At 42.3% G+C, this 20466-nt stretch overlaps 2 protein-coding genes across 7 annotated transcripts in view; one reads left to right on the forward strand and one right to left on the reverse strand.

Moving 5' to 3' along the window:
• Positions 1-1505, forward strand: part of NUSAP1 (nucleolar and spindle associated protein 1) — a 36188-nt gene extending 34683 nt beyond the window's left edge. For all 5 annotated transcript variants that reach the window (XM_037161785.2, XM_037161784.2, XM_037161788.2 and 2 more), the window contains one exon: positions 637-1505. In XM_037161785.2, coding sequence (XP_037017680.2) covers positions 637-730 — 94 coding nt within the window. In that variant the 3' untranslated portion in view covers positions 731-1505. The remainder of the gene's footprint in view (positions 1-636) is intronic.
• Positions 1506-3164: 1659 nt separating this feature from the next.
• NDUFAF1 (NADH:ubiquinone oxidoreductase complex assembly factor 1) lies at positions 3165-14642 on the reverse strand. Of its 2 annotated transcripts, none has more exons than XM_053665694.1 (5): positions 14528-14642; positions 11661-12312; positions 8105-8290; positions 3928-4002; positions 3165-3397 (listed from the first exon to the last, which is right to left on the reverse strand). In XM_053665694.1, exons 2-5 carry the CDS (start codon positions 12234-12236, stop codon positions 3248-3250), a joined length of 987 nt encoding a protein of 328 aa, XP_053521669.1. In that variant the 5' UTR covers positions 12237-12312; positions 14528-14642; the 3' UTR covers positions 3165-3247. The 2 variants fall into 2 exon arrangements, with proteins under 2 accessions (XP_053521669.1, XP_037017721.2); XM_037161826.2 differs by lacking the exon at positions 14528-14642 and adding an exon at positions 14294-14521.
• Positions 14643-20466: the final 5824 nt, after the last annotated feature.

The raw sequence follows: 20466 nt of genomic DNA on the forward strand, positions 1-20466 counted from the left end.
CAGGGGAACCAGGTTTGCCAGGGTTCAAGGGCCTGCACAGGATGGCAGGGCCCTACACGGATGATCCTTAGAGGCTTCCTTCTGCCTGAAGACCAAGTTAAAGCCAGAGCTTGAGTGGATTCCCTGCATGAAACCCTCCTGAGATAAGAGTTAGCTGTCATGTGACTTGTCTACACACCCACCTGCCACCAGACCTTTACTAATTATATTTGCTATTAAAATCATTAACTGATCTCTGGGCTTTTTTTTTTTTCCCTTAATCCCATTTCTAATGCTAAAGTCAGATCCTGGTTCCTAGTTCCAGCATTTTCACCAGACTAGTTAACTTTAAGCTTGACATTTGACTTCCAGAGATAGAGATTTATCAATTAAAACAAAAACTACAGGGGTTGGGTTCAAGCACCAAGGTGCTTTCTAGTTTCAGGTCTGTGCTTGACTTTAGGATGCTCATTAAATTAGTGGGAAATACCAATTTACAGCCCTTTGACACAGCAGCAATTTTCATCACAGACCCCCAGGTAGACAGCAGTATAGCTATAAGTGTATTTAAGTTTGGATGTTAGTCTAACTGATGCTTTAGAGTGGTCTGTTGTGAGTTTCACCAGAGCCTAATTAACATGCACTTGTGCCTTTTAGGGAGGAGCAACGCATGAAACATGAGCAAGAACGAAAGGAGAAAAAAGCAAAGGTTTTGGGAACTCGAAGGGGTCTCATTATGGCTGCAGATTAATAGTTTAACATCCTGTAAATATTCCTTCATTCTGAACCTTTTTTTGTAAATATATTGTACTGTTTTTCCCACTTTAGTCAAAAGATCTTTTTCTTTCTCTGTTCTAAAGTAGCATGTGTTCATTACCTTAAAACTCTAAAAATCTTCCAAATGGTTTTAACGTAAGTCCCAGTACAACTCAGTTTTCTAATGAGACCCAGCCTATAGATTTTTTTAAGTTCCATCCTATATATTCTTGACCTACATTATTGTCAAGTTCCCTCTGCTGGCTCTGTTATTAACATAGTTGCGATCCTCTTCTAGGCAAGAGGATTTACCTGACGGTAACTAGTTACACCTCGAGCTTTAGTAGAAATTGAACAGTAGGAACATGAGTAGGATAAGCTGGCCAAAGTCACCTCTCCATCCTCTAGAGAATCTAATCCCTTAATGAAAATGGGGGCCATATGGGTTGGTTATGGCATCAATAGTTTACCCATGTTGAAGTGTTTTTTTTCAAGCTTATACACTTTTGTTTAGATCATGTCATGTAATTGCCATCTCACTCAATATATTCTTAAAAACAAAAACTCTGTAGCTCATTCTAGCGTTGCTTGTTTAACAATATACGGAGCCATACTGAAACTGGAGGATTGCTGCTTTAAGGATTACTGTGCTGTCAAACTTACATCTTATTTAGTTAATGGAGAGACTGGAGTTGCTCAGCATCATAACCATGTTTGCTCTTCTGGAGTTTGTGCTGCCTCAGATTTTCATGAATAAAATTTTTCCTCACAGTCGCAGATTCATTCTTTGTAAACCATTATCTTCTTAGATTTGGCTGACCAACTAAGATGGACAAGGTCACTGGTGCTCCTCCTCCTTCCCTGCCCACCCTGCCCACCCCAAGAAGAAGGGACCGTGTCCTTCTGTATTTCTACACCGCTGAACCCACAGAACATGACACACTCCCGGGTGCTTAATCAACTTAGATTTCACTATCAAGAGGCAGAGATCAGATAAATCAAGAAATCGTGGGGTAACTGTCAAAATACATTGCTGCTGAGGTGAAATTATATAACCACCTTGAAAACCAGTTTAGTAGTTTCTTTAAAAAGTTCAATGTATGTGTATCATATGACCCAGCAATTCTGTACCTAGGTATACATGAGATCTGTCCAGAAAGTATCCTGCCACGTAAATGAAAAATGGAGACATTTACTGAAGAAGATATAAGAAACATTGTACACAGGACAATGATGCCTCAGTCCCCTTCAAAGCAGGCACCTTTGGACCTCACTCAGTTCCCCCAATCATCATCAGCTCCCCCGTCATATTTTCCTGAATCTCATCAACAGTCTGAAATCTCTTCCCTTCCAAAGGTGATTATAGTTTTGGGAAAAGCCAGAAGTTGTGGGGCACCAACTCTGGGCTGTAGGGGGGCTAAGTCACCTGAATGATTTATATTCTCTTATTTTAAACTTGGCTCTCTTAGGGTACTCTTAATTATAATATAGCTTTACTCTGACTATAATAATAGTTTCCTATCTCCTTTCTGTAAGATGATAAGATCAATTTAAAACCCTGTTAATCATTCTTAGTTTTGGTCTATGCAATCTCTGTGATGCTTAAAATGACTGGGGAAGTTTAGGGGACATTAGTTTGATACCTGATTTAGTTTCTCTAATGGTTACATCAAAGTCACTATAAAGTAAGAACTGGTAAGGATCATGCATTTTTGGAAAACTAGTTCTCTATGCATTATGGATTACATGTCTATGTTGCCCCAAAATTCACACATTAAACCCCAATTTCCAAAATGATGGTACTTGGAGGTGGGAGGGCCTTTGGAAGGCAACTAGGTCATGAGGGTGGAGTACTTGTGATGAAATTAGTGTCTTTTAAGAAGGAGACCACTGTAAGGATACAGCAAGAAGGCAGCTGTCTATAACCAAAGAAGCAGACACTTGGCAGACACCAGCTATGCAGGTACCTTGATCTTAACACTACTCAGCACCCAGAACTGTGGGGAGTGCATGTATGTGTGTTTAAGCCACCTGGTCTACGGTAATTTGTTATAGCAGCCTGAGCAGACTAAGATGGTAGGTGTGTCTTTTCTCAGTGACTTATCTTCATATTCTCAGCAGTCTCCCTCAAAGATGGACTAGAAAACAGAAGAAACCTTTAAGGAACAGAGTGGTAGGAGGCCATCGGTAGTCATCTCAGACGCCTTGCTTTGGAAACCATGCAGGACTTGCTTCTAATAGGAATCATTCTCACTAACCGAGAACAGTTCCTTACATAGCCCCTGTGCATCAGTATAGTACTTGCACTCCCTAAGTTAAGGTACAGCTTAGAACCTGGTTTCACGCTGTGTTCCCTCTATATGGATGGTCCCTCTTGGGAGCAGCACTTTAGCCTTGTCTTAGGGACTACATACCAGCCACTGATTGGATGCCATTAAAGAAATACTTTATTTTGTCTATCATCATAAATACTACTACCCTAGTTTAGTAATACAAAACTATCACATGATCACTATTTAAAAAGTCTTGGGTTAAGCACTGGAGAATTTTCATAGGCAAATTCTTCTGTGTGGGCTGGATCATTAAATACTCCAATAAAATCTATTTCCAGGAAGAATGGGCCATCCACTTTATCAGCCAGGGTGAATCCAATAGAAGAGATCTAAATTTAAAATAGAGAAATTGATTAAAATCGCAAGCACTAAAGGTACTGATGTTTGTTCCTGGGCTTTCCCATTCCATGAGCTGATTACTATGGCTGGGTCTTCATACTATCAGCCCTTAGCAAGTAGAGTCCTTAGCACAGTTCTCAAAGTAGCACAGGGCTACTTTCCACATTCAACTTCCTCTCCTCTTCCTTTAATGTAGTGTCACTATAGGCTGGTAAGGGCAGCATGGATGTCTAACAGGTTCTTGATGCTCTCCAGAACTCTTAGTACTATTCTCTTATTTTAAAGCTAAAGTAAAAGGCGGGCATGCTGAAATGAAGACCATAATGCAATTCTCCAGGACAGGGGTTTGGCTCAAAGGATAGGTCTGTGCCAACATCTGTGCGGATATAAGGGGTGGCCTTCAGTAGCAATTTCCACCTTTCCTTTGCCAGCCTTCAAATATGGACTGAACTCCTCCTCACAGTGGTTCTGTTTCACTAAAGGTAATACAGTTCTGAGTCAAAGTAGAGAACAATGTTACCTTGTCAAGCAGAAGCTGGTGCTGGGCATCCCGGATTCTCCCTTGATTAGAGAAGAAAAATTTGGAGAACGGAATCTGAAAAAAGAAGAAACCATTTACCTCACAGCTAAAATGTAAGTACCTGAGACCTTTGTATGTAATTGTAATGATAAAAGAATAATAGTTAAATTCTCAAATTATTTAATATATGCAATTATGACGAGTGGCCAGTCATTGGATCACAAATAATAGACCTAAGAAAAAGATTAAACAACCCAATAGAAAAATGGGGATGGAGAGAAATGGACACACTTGTGAAGGAGTGCAAATTATTGCAACTCGTTCAGAGGGCAGCCAGCAATTGTAGGCAGGATTCTGAGATGGCCCCCAAGATGTCCTAATTCTAGTAGACACACACCTTCAAGTTATTCAAACACTAATCTCCATGCTGCTATGAAGGAACTGTGTGAGAGGTCCTCAGTCAGTTGACTTTTATATAAGGAAGATTATTTCCTATAGGCCTAACTTAATCTCTTGCACCCATACAAGGGATCTGACTGGTGAAAGAGATTAAAAGCATGAAAGGGGTTTGGGGGGCAGGGTGGGGAGATAGATTCTCAACTGACGGCTTTGAAGATAGATGGGGCTCAGTGGCCGTGAATGCAAAAATTTTTAATTTCTTTAAAATTTTTTTAAAGAAAAAAACTTGTCTATATCTTACCTTTTCATGAATCAGAAAAACATACATGTCTCTAAGTTAGTCTCATGCAGCTTCTAGGAGCTGAGAGTGGCTCCCCATCTGACGGCTAGTAAAGAAATGGGGTAACAGCCCTTCAAGTCACAGGAACTGAATTTAGCTAATCAACAGGAATGACCTTGAAAGATTCTTCCCCAGAGCCTCTGGAAAGGAGTAGAGCCCAGCTAACACTTTGATTACAACCTCATAAGGCTCTGAGTGTAAGTCCCAACTTACAACCTACAGAACTATAAGCTAACAATTTTGTTTTTGAAGCTGCTAAGTTTATGGTAAGCTTTTTATACAGAAATAGAAAACAGCATTATCTAACAAAATCTGAAATGCTATAACTTTGACCTACCAATTTCATATTTAGAAATTTGTATTTCACTTCCGCCAAGATGGAGGCGTAGGTGTAAACACTTTGCTTCCTCACACAACCAAATCTAAAAACAACAAAGTTTTAACAACAATAAATGCAACCAAATCACAGAAAATGGAACAATATGGAGACCGAACCACTCAGCTACACTAGTGAGAGGGGTGAAGCCAGCAGCGGAGTGGGTCGGGCAAAAACGATCTCCCGAGCCAGGCGGTGCACAGGCAGCTGAGGGCGTGGATCCCAGGTGCGGGGTAGCTATAAGAAGGCGTGGCGCAGCTAGCTGTCTGAGGTCGTGCACTTGCACGCAGATAAACCAGTGAAGAGACCTGCATTGAGACAGACCGCGCAGGCCCTGGCGCAGGTCGGAGGGCTCGCACATTTGCACTCAGATAAACAGGCAGGGGCAAGTGGTGAGGCGGACTGGGTGAGCAGAGAGGACCGCCATTGCTCCCTTTCTGACCCCACCCCCACATACAGTGTCACAACCCAGCGACCTGGGTGGCCCCACCCTGGTGAACACCTAGGGCTCTGCCCCTCATACATAACAGGTGTGAACAGACCAAAACATGGCTCAAGAAGAACTCAAAGCCCCAGAGCCAATAACTCTAAGTGACCAAGAAATAGCCAAACTTTCAGATGCACAGTTCAAAACACTGGTGATCAGGATGCTCACAGAACTGGTTGATTTTAGTCACAAATTAGAGGAACATATGAAGGCTAAACTAATTGAAATGAATGGAAATGCACAGGAAACCAATAGTAATGGAAAGGAGACTGGGACTCAAATCAAGGGAGTGGACCAGAAGGAAGGAAAAAATGACCAAACAGAAAAATATGAAGAAACAAGAATTCAAAAAAATGAGGAGAGACTTAGGAACCTCCAGGACATCTTTAAACGCTCCAACATCCGAATTATAGGGGTACCAGAAGGGGAAGAGGAACAGTCACCAGTGGAAACCTTATTTGAACAAATAATAAAAGAGAATTTCCCCATTCTGGAAAAGGAAATAGACTTCCAGGAAATCCAGGAAGCTCAGAGAGTCCCAAAGAAGTTGGATCTGAGAAGAAACAAACCAAGGCACATCATCATTACATTAGCCAAGATTAAAATGAAGGAGAGAATCCTAGAAGCAGTAAGAGATAAGGGGACGGTCACCTACAAAGGAGTTCCCATCAGACTGTCAGCTGATTTCTCAAAAGAGACCTTACAGGCAAGAAGGGGCTTGGAAAGAAGTATTCCAACTCATGAAAACCAAAGACCTACAACCAAGATTGCTCTATCCAGCAAAGCTTTCATTTAGAATGGAAGGACAGATAAAGTGCTTCTCAGATAAGATCAAATTCAAGGAGTTCATCATCACCAAGCCCTTACGGGACTTACCTAAGAAAAAGAAGATAAAAAAGATTAACAGTGAAAGGACAGCAAACTCAGTTATTAACAACCACACCTAAAACAAAAGCAAATTAAGAGGACAGCTAGATCAGGAGTGAACCACAGAAATGAAGATCACATGGAGGATTAGCAGCAGGGGAGTGGGAGAAGGAGAAGGGGGGAGAAGGTACAGAAAATAAGTAGCATAGACAGTAGATAGAAAATAGGGGGGAGGGTAAGAATAGTAGGGGAAATATAGAATCTAAAGAACTGAGACACGTGTTCATGAACTAAAGGAGAGGGAATGGTGGGGGAGGGGTGTGCAGGGTGGAGGGGAATGAAGGGGGGAAACAGACAAATGTAATGGCATAATCAATAAAATAAAATATAAAAATAAAAATAAAGAAATTTGTATTTCAGATAAACTCCGACAAATACATCAAGATATATCTTTTTGTAATAACGCCCCCACAAAAGACCTCCACAATGTATTAGTAAGTTAGACATAAGAAGAAACAGGAAGGAAAGGAGTGATAAGCACCAGCCGAAGAGTGTGCATAAGACTAACTTAGAGACATGTATGTTTTTCTGATTCATGAAAAGGTAAGATATAGACAAGTTTTTTTCTTTAAAAAAATTTTTTTAAACATCTCAAAAACTGTAATAATGTATTTACCATAGCAATTGTTAACAACTCAAGTGACTACCAATACAGGATTTATTCAATCAACAATGGGATAGCTGCCCTGGCCCTGGCCCATGTGGCTCAGTTGGTTGGGTGTCGTCCTACAAGCCAAAAGGTCACTGGTTCAGTTCCCAGACAGGGCACATGCCTGGGTTACAGGTTCAGTCCCCAGTCAAGGTGCACACAGAAGGCAACCAAACGATGTTTCTCTCCTTCTCTTTCTCCCCCATGCACCTCTAATGAAAAAAAGTTTAATTTTTAAAATAAATATTAAAAAATAAAATGGGTTGTCCGCATAACAAAAAATACCGCCCCCCTCCCCCCAGAAAAAGAAGGATAAAGAATAACTCCCTGTGGTGATATGGAGGCTCTCCAGAATCTACAGTTAAAAAATATAAACAGGTGCAGAAGATGCACAGAGTGTGCCGTTTTTATTTATTTATTTTAAAGATTTTAATGTATTTTTAGAGATAGGAAAAGGGAGGGAGAAAGAGAGGGAGAGAACCATCAATGAGTGGTACATCAAATGGTTGCCTCTTGCACACCTCCAACGGGGGACCTGGCCTGCAACCCAGGTATGTATGTGCCATGACTAGGAATCGAACTGGTGACCTTTCAGTTCGCAGGCCAGTGCTCAATCCACTGAGCCACACCAGCCAGGTAAGGAAATACCAATCTTGATAATTATAAATTATGAAGTATTTATTCCTCTTAAGGGAGCCTTTCTACTAAGTTAGGGACATCAGCTTAGTAGAGTTGCCTTGAAGAGATGATACAGCAGAAACTTAGGCTCAAAGCAAAGATGGACCCACTTAGCATGCACTTGGCCATAATCTTATCAAAAATATTTTTTGGCTAATAGGCTAATATTTATATGATTCAATTACATAAATCTTGCCCCAGGTCCTCCTTGTTTCCTTCCCACACCTTCCAATACAAACTGATAAGAAAGAAAAAAAACTACAATGTAACTGTGATCTCAAAAGTTCTCATTTCATACACAGTAAAGGCTTGTGCAGTTACCTTGACCTCCTGCCAGTAGGGCCCCCCACGGGTGAACATGAAGTAACTGTACATCTGATTCTTCCTCTGGATCATATCCATGTCCTCCCTGATATTCACCATCCAAGGCCGACCATCTCCACGGACGCGCAGATACAGAGTGTTGAACTGGGACCAATCGTAAGATCTCTTTATTTCAAAAGAGCCCTAAGGTGCAGAAAGGAAAGTTCATTTCACTTCATTTTCCACTGTTAGCAAAATGTGAGTCATCACCTTTTATAGCAACAAAAGGAGCCACTAGCCACTTTTTCTTTTCCAGCTGTTACCATACGGAGGCAGATAAATTTGGTGATTCTTATTTTAGTACCAAATACTGACATAGTTTATATGTTTCTAAGGTAATGCTCAAGACCGGACTGGCCCAGGACCGTGTTTACATGGCGTAGGCACCCACTTGTGTCACTGCGTGGAAAAGAGTTCCTGTTGGGCACCTTCCTTCCCTGGGCCAGCGCAGCAATGGCTTCTGAACAGGCCGTTTAATGACAACTGCCTTCCTGTAAATTTGAAAACTATGAAAGAGCTCAAGTTCTAAAATTGGTATTTTTATAGCAAGTGCTACCATTCATTGAAAACTTAAATCAACTTGGCACACAAAATGTAACCCTCACAACAACCCTAGGAAACAGGTACTATCATTGCAGTCCATTTTATAGATGAAGACACTGAGCACTCAATTATTAATACCGATAAATCCAGTACTCTTTAACTCCAAAATCTGTGTTCTTAACATCTGTACTGTCTCTTTCAAAGTAGGGTTTCGTGTTAATTTCCAAAGGTGTTTATTTAGAGCAATCTCAGAGGTAATCTGATTTCAAGAAAACCAGTGTGCAGATATGAACTATTATTTATTATCTGTATAATTTTGGACAAATTACTAAATCTCCCCAAGGCTCAGTTTCCTCATCTGTAAAATGGAGATGATCATACCTTAAAATATTGTTGTGAGGAATAAAGGGGATGATACATATAAACTAATCAGCACAAGGGCTGGCAGGTACACTTAATAAATGTTATCAATATTTTCCATTATTCCACAGTGCATATCTAGCCATAGCATTATTTTCTACTGTGGACTGATTAAATCCATTTTGTAGATTTGTAGGGCCTGAAAAAAAATCCTGTATGCATGGTCTATTGCTTCTAAAAGAATTCCTACCTTTCTTTTTTCATCATCTGGAGAGAGGAAACCTAATATTATTCATAACATTTGTCTTTCTCTTTAAAGCACAATATCCAAGGGGCTGTGGCCAAGGCCAGGCACGGGAACCTGTCCAGGGCAGCCCTGAAACAGTACCTTGTCAACAGATCTGCAAAAAGCCATAGGCCAGTGGAGAAATAAATGAACTGACCTAAGTAACTTTCAAAATACTGTTCTTGCCCTGGCTGCTGTAGTTCAGTGGATTGAGCAGGTCCTGTGAACCAAAGGGTCTCTGGTTCAACTCCCAGTCAGGGTACATGCCTGTGCTGCAGGCCAGGTCCTCAGTAGGGGGCGCACAAGAGGCAACCGCACATTGATGTTTCTCTCCTTTTTCCCTCCTCCTCTTTCTTCTTTCCTTTCCCTCTCTCTAAAAACAAATAAAATCCTTTTTAAAAAATAGTGTTCTAACTGGAAATTATATAGCTAAATAAACTGTATTCTACTTGATAAAGTTGTCTCACAGAGTTATGGGTTAAAAATTCTGAAACTGCTCTATATGTATATTGAGGTTAAACTAGTAAGTGAATGAATGGTACATGGTGGGAGATGTTTCTCACTGTTACAGATGAGCAAGAGGGGGAAGGCTAGAATGAACCACATGGTAGTGACTGAGTCAGAGCGTTACTATGAACTCATATTTAGCTTACTATGGACACAGAAATAATTACAGATGCGTGTGTTCCCATGGCTGGTATGCATACATATACTTCCTAGGTATGTCCACTGAGACATCCCGGACTTAACATCAACCCAGTAGCAACGAGCATGCTCAATGCCCAGATTTTGGTTTCTAATGCCATTTTCCATAAAAAAGGAGCCAGGGCTCCTTCAAGAAATGGCATATTACAGCGCTGGGCCAGGGAAAATACAAGGTGAGCCAGAACATCTTGAAGAGTCAAAAAGTGCTCAAAAAAAACAAAAGGATGGCTGCAGATAGGAGGGAGAGGAGCCAACCTGAAAGAGCTCCCAACAGCCAAAGCTGGAACAATTTGAGCAACAAAATAAATAACACAGTACTGGGTTATAACCCAAAGTATGAGTTCACACTAAATAATAAATGTGAGAGAAGAAACAAATCTTTTCTGAAGAATCTCAAATAATTTATGTGTTTACCGCACCTTCCGGGAGACACAACTTCATCCCACAGCCTTCCTGACTTGAAGGTGGAGTGCGTTTAGTGCCTTGCTTCCAAAGAACACGGTATAGAAAGAAGAAAGTAACTGAACGATGGAGTGACCTGGCAAATACCACCCTGACCGGGTGGACCAAGGCTAACACGTCAGTGGTAAGTCATGTTGCTAGCATGTACCTTTCCTATGATGTGATGGGAAGGACACTTACGCTCCGTGTCATTCTTCCTGAAAACCCACAACCCCAATCTAATCAGGAGGAAACAACATCAGAAAATCCCACACTGAGGGTCATTTTACAAAATGCCTGACCAGTATTTGTCAGATCTTCATGAAAAATAAGAAAAGACTAAGAAACTGTTACAGACCAGAGGACTAAGGAGACCTGACAGCTAGATGTAATGAGGGTTCCTGGATCAGAAAAAAAAATATTGGTGGGAACACTGGTGAAACCCAGAGAGAGTGTGGAATGAGTCAACAGTACTGCAGCGTCTCAGCAGGACTCACACACTGCAGCCGGGTAAGACGGTAACAACCAGAGGAGCTGGGGAAGAGCCCACGGGAACTCTGCACCACTGTGCAATTTTCCTGTCAAACTACAGAAGTACCCTAAAACTGTTTAATTTTTTTAAAGATTGTATTTCTTTATCTTTAGAGGGGAAAGGAAGGAGAGAGGGAGAGAATATCAAGGTATGGTTGCCTCTCATGGGTCCCCCACTGGGAACTGGCCTGCAACCCAGGCATGTGCCCTGACTGGGAATTGAACCTCAATCCTCTGGTTCACAGGCCTGCGCTCAATCCACTGAGCTACACCAGCCAAGGCAAAACTGTTTAATTTTTTTGAAAAGCCACAGGCTGACCCTGCAGCCACTGTAAGGAGCCCTGGCCACTGCAGTCCATGTAGGGAACACGCGGACCTCCCCAGATCGTGATCCAGCTGTCTACCCCTCGGGGCTCCTCAGACAGGAGAGCGCCCCGCTCTACCCCAAAGTGGTGCCCAGAAACAAGCAGCCCCTGATCGGCAACTGCCTCCCTGGGGCTTCACTCTGCACTCATGCTCAGTGGCTATTCACCCCACACCAGATGAGGTGTTTTCATTCACAGAAACAAAAGCTCTTGGCTACAGTCCACGCCGCAATGAAGTTCAGCCCAGTGCACTAGAAAACTCAGGTTCCCGGGTCTAACCTACCCGTGGGACCCTGGACATCATCGTGCAGTACCCACTGCGGCCACCCTCACCGTCCTGAGGCGCCTCGGAGCTCAGAGTTCCATACAGCAGTGCACTTTGGTTATTCCTGCCCATTTTCAGGAACACTTCACTTCTGCCCCCAATTGTCTTATCTGAAGTCACTGTCCACTTATCCAAATCTTCTTTTCCACGGAACTGCCAGACAACTTTGGCTTGTTCCATCAAGACCTCATGCAGAGGACGGCCTTCGGGCCCTATCCAATGATTCACCATATCATCCTTCAAACGCCTCAAATGGTCCTTTATTTCATCTTTAATTGCTTTATCAAAACTAACTTCAGGCTTGTCCTCAGGAGAGGTTATATCCAAAGCAACTTCTCTCTGGTGATCTCCCTGTAAACCCCCTTCAGTGTTCCTCTGAGTGGATGCTTTGCCAGGAGTAGCCACCGGTTTCTGAAGACCACTGGAACAATAGTCTGCAAAGCGAGTGCTCAAAAATGGACGTGAGGCATCGCTTAGCTTCAGGCACTTTCTAAGACTGTAAGTGCCATTCATCCATTTGTGAACCAAAGCCATGGTAAGAAAAAGTCAAAATGTGGGTTTCTCCCTAAGCTACCAGGGGAAGAAGCTTCAGCCAACAGCCCAATCCAACCTGTAGTAGAAGAGACATTGAAGAGTTACCACTACAGCAAAAAATACATCACGATTTCAACTTCGACATGGATCATGTATGGTGAAATTCATGAACTCATTTTCAAATTCTATAAACATTCACCCAGGGCTTACCATGAGAACCCTGGCTGCACCGTGAGTACTGCACCCCACTGCCTTGTCAAAAATACCAAAATGAATATAAACACTGGTCCCTTCATGGAGTTTATAACCAACCCCAAAATAATTCAAGTATGTGTTTCATAAGATTGCATCAATTTTTAAAAAGATTTTACTTACAGAGAGAGGGAAAGGAAAGGAGAGAGAGACACTGATTAGTTGCCTCTCACACACCCCCAACAGGAGCTCTAGCCTGCAGCCCTGGCATAGCCCTGACCAGGAACTGACCTGGAAATCCGGTTTGTGGGACGATGCCCAGCCACTGAGCCACACCAGTCAGGATAAGATTGTGTCAACTTTAAAACAAATTTTTATGCTCCATTTTGTTTACTTGTTTGTTTGGGGTTTTCTGTTTATTTGTTTTCATTTTTTGTTTATTTTTATGGTGACTCCACTGCAACAGGATTTCTAAAGAAATAATTGATTTCTAAAATAAAGTATTCACCTAATTCAATCCAGGGCCTCAGCTAACTGACATATTAGCACTTCATTTAAAAAAGGCACACTTACAGTGCACACTGTGTATGGAGTTAGAGAACTTGGACATGACACCAGGCTCCACTCTACCTGGCCCTGCCCTCTCACTGGGTTGTATTTGTGAATACTGACAGTCTTGTGTGGCTAAACCTAATAAAGCTGTTTACCCTCAAGTAAAGTAGTTGATGTTTTAAGGTCTCCATTCCTTGGGGGTAAGATTGTGTTAACACCTCCCCTATCTACCTTAAGGGAGTCTTCTGAAGATCAGATGGAACGGTGGCTATAAGAGGGGTCTCTGATACAGTAAGTCTAACAAGCTCAAGTCCAAGGCTCACACTTTGAGAAACAAAGCTTTGACTATCAGTCACTATTTGAGCTCCTCAAAGATAGAAACTAAACAACTGTAGCACAATACCATCACATTTAAACACCATTTTTAATATTTTCAAGTCATCTTGACATTAATACACAGATGACTCCTGAAGGACAAGGCAGGTGGCTACATCCCTCCTCCAGCAAAGACACAAACAGGTTAAGTGACTCCCTAAGCTCACAATGCTAACAGTAAAGAAGCGAGAACTAGACCACTGGCCTGAAGTCCTTCCACTTTATGCTGCTGCCTCTCTCTATGTAAAGGATTAGCGACGTAACTTCTATAGCTCTAGTATAATAGTAACTTTGCCTTAGCAGCAACAAGTCATAAGTGCTAGCGGGAAGTGTTGCCAGAACCTGGAAGACTAAATAGTCCCCTCTCCTACTTGTTCCAACTACCTCTAAAAGGAAATAAAATATGTAATGTTAGTTTGTCTTTGTCCTGTCTTGACCCTAGAAACCAGGAGAGAGAAAAAATAAAAATGGAAACTTACCCACTAGTCTGAATGATTTTAACTCTACATATACAGGAATTTGGGAGACAAATGATATGCTCATAAAATGGAATATGCACAATCATAAAAATGATTCTCCTGAACTCCATACACAGCCTAAACGAAGTGGCAAACAAGAAGGAATCAAAATCGCATATATGCTAACATTACAATATAAAAACGTACGGAAGAAATATTTAGGCAGGGTTGGGAGATAAAAGTCTTCAAGTCTCATGTAGGATGATGGGATTATGAGTAACATCCACCCTATTTTTTCAAGCCCTCAGTAGTGTTATGTCCCTAATACAACTTTAATTATAAATGTTTTGTTTCATATTTTTACCAGTAAGTCAATTCCGTTAACGGATGATCCCCGCGAAGTGGGTGACTTTTGACAGCAACATAACCCATGCAGAAAAATGAGGCAGTCTTTTTAAAGATTGTATATTCAGGGCTTACCATGTGCCAGAAACTGTTCTAAGCGTATTTTCATTGCCTCTTCACAACAACCCTGAGAAATACGATTATTACTCCAATTACAGAGATAGAAAGCGAAGGTTCCAAAATAAAATTGCCCGAGGTCATACAGCTAGCTAGCGGCAAAACTCTCTTGCGCTCCGGCGTCAAGCTCTCAGTCCCAGTCGGGGAGCGGTCAGGGCCACGATGCAGCGCAGTGGTCCCCTCACTCCTCACCTGCTCTTGTCGTGCAGCCCTCGCCCGTCCAGGAAGCACGAACTGCCGGCAAAAGCCCACTGGCCTGCCCCGCCGGCGCTGAAGAGAGGCTTCCTCCGCGTCCCCAGCTTTTCTCCACCGGGTAATCCAGTTTCCCGTGTAAGTCCATCTGCTTTCACTCTCCGGCGCCAAACCAGGCGTTTTGATCGAGTTCCGGCCCAATACAGAGGTTTTGGAATAGTAATGAGGCTCCCCAAGTCACGCGCCCTGAGGCTTTTGGTCGACTAGTTTTACAAAGAGCCCGTCTTTCACCACTCCTGACATTTCCTGCCCTGTGTGGAAAAAACGGAGAGAATTTAGACGAGTTATTCGCCTCTTCTTCCTGCATCCCATCTTTTGGCTGCAAACTCCATCCCGCATCTTTCAAATAGGACCCTGATATCGCCAACTTTCCTTCGCCCGGAGGCTCCAAGGTCCCCTCGCGTCCCATCGCCCTGCAGCCGCCTAAGAGCTATAATCTCAGAGAATTGGTTCTTCTGGAATTGCCCCCGCGGAAATCTTTGGAAACCCAGCAAGCACGGGAACAGCAAGCCGTCCTACCCGCGGTTTCCCTATCCGGCCGGATGGGGTCGCCCACTCTGCAGGGCGTTACTATCTTGCGCACACCTGTTTAAACACTTTCAACATTGTATCTTAGTTGTTTAGTTCTCACTTTCTTTAACACACCGTGAGCTTCTTGGGTCCAGACTGTGCTGTTCTTCCTGTCCTCAGCACCTAGTATAATGCTAGCAGGAGTTAAGGGCTCAGCTTGAAGTGGAAGTGTAGCCCTCGACAGTCAACACCGTTCCTCTCCAGGGCTCTGAAAAGACCTCACCAAATATAATTGCCTTTTCCAAGTGTCCTTCATCATCGGTTTCCACGCCCCATCTTCCTTTTTGAATTCTACTCTCATTTCTCTAGTCTCTACACTTGCCTCTCTCTCCTACCTTCTGAAACCTTCCCTAGCTGCCTCCTTCACTGATTCTTCTTTCTCTTCCCACAACCTTAAATAGGGTTGTTTCCAAGGCCCAGACTGTGCCTTCCTGTTTTCTAGTTTCAGAGATGAGTTATCTCAAAAGACTGTGATAACCTCCTTCCCTACACCCCAGTAAACATTTCCAGCTTCTTCATAGCAGTTCCAGCAGGGGGATATACCACTACTTCAGTATGTCTAAAACTGAACTATATTTACCTACACTAACTCCTATCATCCCTATTTCTGTAAATGCCCACATCCTATTAAACTGGATATCCTAGGTCTATCCTTGACTTCTTGAGACCTCCTCTCACCAGCCCTAAATCCCATGGAGCCCTCTTTGCTGTCTTTGATCTTTTGCTCCTTCTCCCCAAACCCAGTGAAACCCAGATAGTTACTGCTCTTATACAACCTGCATTCAGTCTGCTGACTGCCCTACGCTGGACACAACAGTTTGCCTACTTACATTTTTAAATGTGGCACCCAAGCTAACAACCATATTCCTTTGGCCTCCAGATGTGCCACTACATAAATTCTAAACCTACCATAATAGCCTACTCCATCAAGCATTCTTATACTTAGCCTCAATTTCTCATCCAAGCTGGTATCCGCCTAAACCAAACTCAATCCTCCTCATAACCAAGTTAATATTTTCTCTGCTCAGCATTCCTCCCTCTTCCTCATGAGGTAAGTTTGACCTCAGATGTTTACTTGACTCTCCCCACTTCAGCTGATTGGTCCAATAGTAAGCACTTGGTTTGCACTGGGCCAATCAGGTTATTCCCAGGAATTTTCTGAACTAAAACTTGGAAGAGCCCTTTTATCTCTAGTGGCTCTTCTGGAGCTCCTGAGTTACCTGCTAATATTGTGAAGAAAATTGGTTTGCAGCAAGATAAAATAAAGGTGCTAACAAAGGCAGTAATGGGAGGATAAAAGAAGGTTCAGTCAGCATTTATTTTGCCAGTTCTAGCTGGTCCTGAGACTCGGCTGCATCAATTGTCTTGCCATGGTTTGGTTGTTGAATATTTCCTAGAAACCTGCATGGAAATGCACCAATAAATTCCCTTCACCTAAATTAATCTGAGTTGGGTTTATATCACTTAAAACTAATAGATCCTAATTAATACAATGACTGCACCTATTCAAAACACACCTTAAATCCCATGTTTGCCTTAAAGACTTTCCCTAATGCATTTGTCTCATAATGATTGCTATTTCTGACATCCTACAATCGATTTTTTTTTTAGAGAGAGAGGAAAAGAGAGAATGAGAGAAACACCAACTTGTTGTTCCACCCATTTATGCATCCATTGGTTGCTTCTTGTACATTGGCTGCTTCTTGAACCCACAGCCTTGGTGTATGGGGATGACGCTTTAACCAACTGAGTTACCCGGCTGGAGCCTGACCTCCTATATTTATGCTATACACACTGACAGTTACGTTCAAGTGAAAACTAGATTATAGATGTGACTAAACTGCTCACTCATCGGTATATTTACAAGCCTTTTCTCTTCAACAGGAAGGTAGAAACCTTGAAGGTAGTGATTTTGTGATACACTTTAAAATATGTCTTCTACAGTAACCTGCACAAATTTAAACGCAGAATGGGTACTGCCTCAAGAGGCCAAAGGACAAATATCATGAAAAACTTTAGGAAGCGCTGTAGTGACACAGGCCAACAAAAATAACATTGCAATGGTTCAGGCAGGAGGCAATATGATCCAACAATGTCGTATCTTGATGGAGTCCCTTCAGAGTTTAAGGATGATTAGGGCATGATCCAAGCAAAGGAAATAAATGATTGTAGAAAAGGAAATTACCTCATGGGAATTTGGGGTTGTGGTGGGGTCACTACAGATCCTGGGTTAATTCTCTGCTCTGCTGATTCAGAACCTCGGTTATATCTGTTTGCTCAGAGGATTACTTCGTGCCAAGCAACTTCACAGGAGCATAAATGACAAAGAAGAATGACTGTTTACTAATCTACAACAGGAAATGGGCCCAATTTGAGGTTCAAGGCCCATTCATTCAGAGTCCTTCCTGATAGGGAAGCCCACCTTGCAGTCCAGACAGACTGGTGCATGAGGAGAGTCACCTAATTAGAAAGAGCTGGCAGTGTTCAAGGGGATTTTCCATTAAACAAGATGAATCGCCTATCCTCTTTTTAGGATATTTATATCTGCAGCTCTCAAGTCAAGCATTTTGTGAAGTTACTTGAATAAATATCTGGACACAGACCAATTCTTTTTCTGTGGCTCAGGTCTTCATCCACTCCAGGCAGGTAAAACCCCACCCTTCCTCTGCCAATATCACTCGACACCAAGGCAGTTTTATTCTACTTTGTAGCTACGGTCTCAGCACCCTCCTGACTTGGATTTGGGAACAACCTGCTACATCTGCCGCACCATTAAAACATTCTCAACCTGAACTGCTTTTGGCTAAACATCACTGGCCAGGGTACGAGAATTGAACAGACTTAATAGTTTCGGTTCCTGCTTGGCATTTCCTTACCTGGTCCTCATATCCAGCAGTTGAGCCCTGTGGGGAAAACTACTCATTGACTCCTGATATTTGTTTTTCATTCATTTTATTGTAATAGAATATTTAACTGGACACATGAATAAGTTTACATTTCCCAGCTTCCTTTGCAGGTACCAATGGGAGCGGAAATGCCATGCGATTCCTTAAAAGACAACTGGCTTGTGTCTTCCCCCTCTTTCATTTGGCTGTCACATTACTGCCTAGAACTTGGTAATGATAGTTAAAAAAACTCCATCTTTTAAAAAAAATTTATTGATTGATTTAGAGGGAGAGAAAGAAAGGGAGGGAGAGCAAGAGGCAGAGAACATGGATTCGTTCCCCTTATTTATGCATTCATTGGTTGCTTCTTGTTTGTGCCCTGACTGGAACTCGAACCTACAAGTTTGTCATATTAAGACAATGTTCTTACCAACTGAGCTACCTGGCCAGGGCCCAAGGTCCAATCTTGAGCCATGAGGTTGAGAGCAACCTCCTGCAGAAGTAATATAAAATAGGAAGGAGACTGGGACCTTGAGGTCTATGTGCATCAGAGCAGCTAAAAGAGCCCTAAATTGCCTACACCTGGACTAGGACTTTAACATGAAAAGTAAACTTTTTCCCTATTTAAGTCATTGCTTGTGTGGGTATATCACCCACTATGTCCCAATCCTAAATTATATATCCCAGTTTGTGCCACCATCTCTAAGTAGACAGACAGCTTGACCAACTTTTAAAATTTTAATAGAAATAGCATGTCTAGGCAGACCCAGTGGGAAATACAAGCAAATATGCAGAGAACTTCTGAACAGACAGAACTCTCTGTGAAAATGGCAATATTCCATATCAGTCCCATACGGTGGTATTCTACACGGTAGCCTCTGGCCAAATGCAGCTCTCGAGTACTTGAAACGTGGCTAGTATCACTGAGGAATTGAATTTTTATTTTATTTAATTTTAACTAATTTCAGTTTAAATAGCCACATGTGGCTAGTGGCTACCATATTGGAGAGTGAAGTTTTAGATAATGAGAGAAAACTCTGAATTACTCCTGAACTGGTCAGCATGTGAAAGCCAGAGATTAATAGATGTGATATGACCCTGGCTGGTGTAGCTCAGTGGATTGAGCGTGAGCCACAAACCAAAAGGTCACCTGTTCAATTCCCAGTCAGGGCACATGCCTGGGTTGCTGGCCAGGTCCCCAGTATGGAGCACATGAGAGGCAACCACATACTGCTACTTCTCTCCCTCTCTTTCCTTCTCTTCCCCCTCTCTAAAAATGAATAAATAAAATCTTTAAAAAATTGACATGATATGAAAAGTAGGATTAAATCAAGCATAAATTTTTGCCACAGTTTAAACATTCAGAAGATTCAGGTAGTATTGGCTTGAATAGTTTTAACCAGTAGGGCATTATTCAGCACTACTTCCCTCATCCGCTAAATGTGGGTTTTCTCGAGACTTAGTCCTAAGCCTTTGTTCCCCTTTGAGGTTTCATCCACTTCTACTACTTCACTGTAACCTCATTTGGCATTCAATCTGCTTTATATTCTCACACCAGATTGTACTTTCATTCAGGTTTAGCTCCAACTGCCTGTGCAAATGCCTGTGTAGAGCACCTGGAGGGAAACATTTCTGAGCAACTCAATTATGCTAAGGATCACCTGGTGTGACAAGGGACACTCAGTCTGCAGAATTTGCAGTCAAAATGGCAAATTTTCCTGTTAGAATATGAGAATGTATTCCACCCCGTGAGGCAGAATGCTGAGGCTTGGCAAAATTAATGATCTGGGCATGGGGAACAATTCTTATCCTGGATTCAAGGCTAAAGTATAAGTGGAAGGCCCTGGCTGAGTAACTCAGTTATTTACAGCATTGTATGTACATACCAAGGTTGTGGGTTCAACCCCCTGGTCAGGGCACATCCAAGAATCAACCAATGAATGCATAAATAAATGGAACAACAAATTGATCTCTCAGTCTCTCTCTCTCTCTCCCCCCTTCTCTTCCTCTCTCTAAAATCAATGGATAAAAAATATAAAATAAAGCTTATGCACTGCTATAAAAAGAAGAGAAAGTGGAGGATGAACTAGCCTATAATTCCAGAAGCATGGCTCTTACACCAAGCATTTCCTCTCCTTTTAGGTCCATGTCCCCAAATATTCTCCTCGTTCTCAGCCATGTGATTTGGACAGGATTAACTCCAAATCCAACTCCAAGGGTTGCCCTGCCTGGCTTAATTCAATTGGCACAGCCCATCCCTTTGGCTCCAGGGACTGGTTCAGTAATTGACAACTAACCCAATCAGTGCCAAGGAGTTACGGGACCCTTTCAGGGAGAAGTGGCTTCCTCCTTCTTCCTCGGAGGCTCCTGAGACAGATCATCTATCTTTCCCTTGGTGATGTGGTGGGCAAATATGAGCCATTT

The sequence above is a fragment of the Artibeus jamaicensis genome, unplaced genomic scaffold, assembly GCF_021234435.1.
Source record: "Artibeus jamaicensis isolate MK-2021 breed Jamaican fruit bat unplaced genomic scaffold, CSHL_Jam_final contig_1132, whole genome shotgun sequence".
Lineage (NCBI taxonomy): Eukaryota > Metazoa > Chordata > Mammalia > Chiroptera > Phyllostomidae > Artibeus > Artibeus jamaicensis.

Bases quoted from the DNA above. Each gene is read 5' to 3' on its own strand.
- NDUFAF1 (XM_053665694.1), bottom strand. From the start codon at position 12,236: ATGGCTTTGGTTCACAAATGGATGAATGGCACTTACAGTCTTAGAAAG. The intron at 8,291-11,660 runs GTAGGTTAGACC...TCTGCACCTTAG, and splicing joins TGATGTCCAGGGTCCCACGG to GGCTCTTTTGAAATAAAGAG. The intron at 4,003-8,104 runs GTAACTGCACAA...TTCTTTTTTCAG, and splicing joins CCTACTGGCAGGAGGTCAAG to ATTCCGTTCTCCAAATTTTT.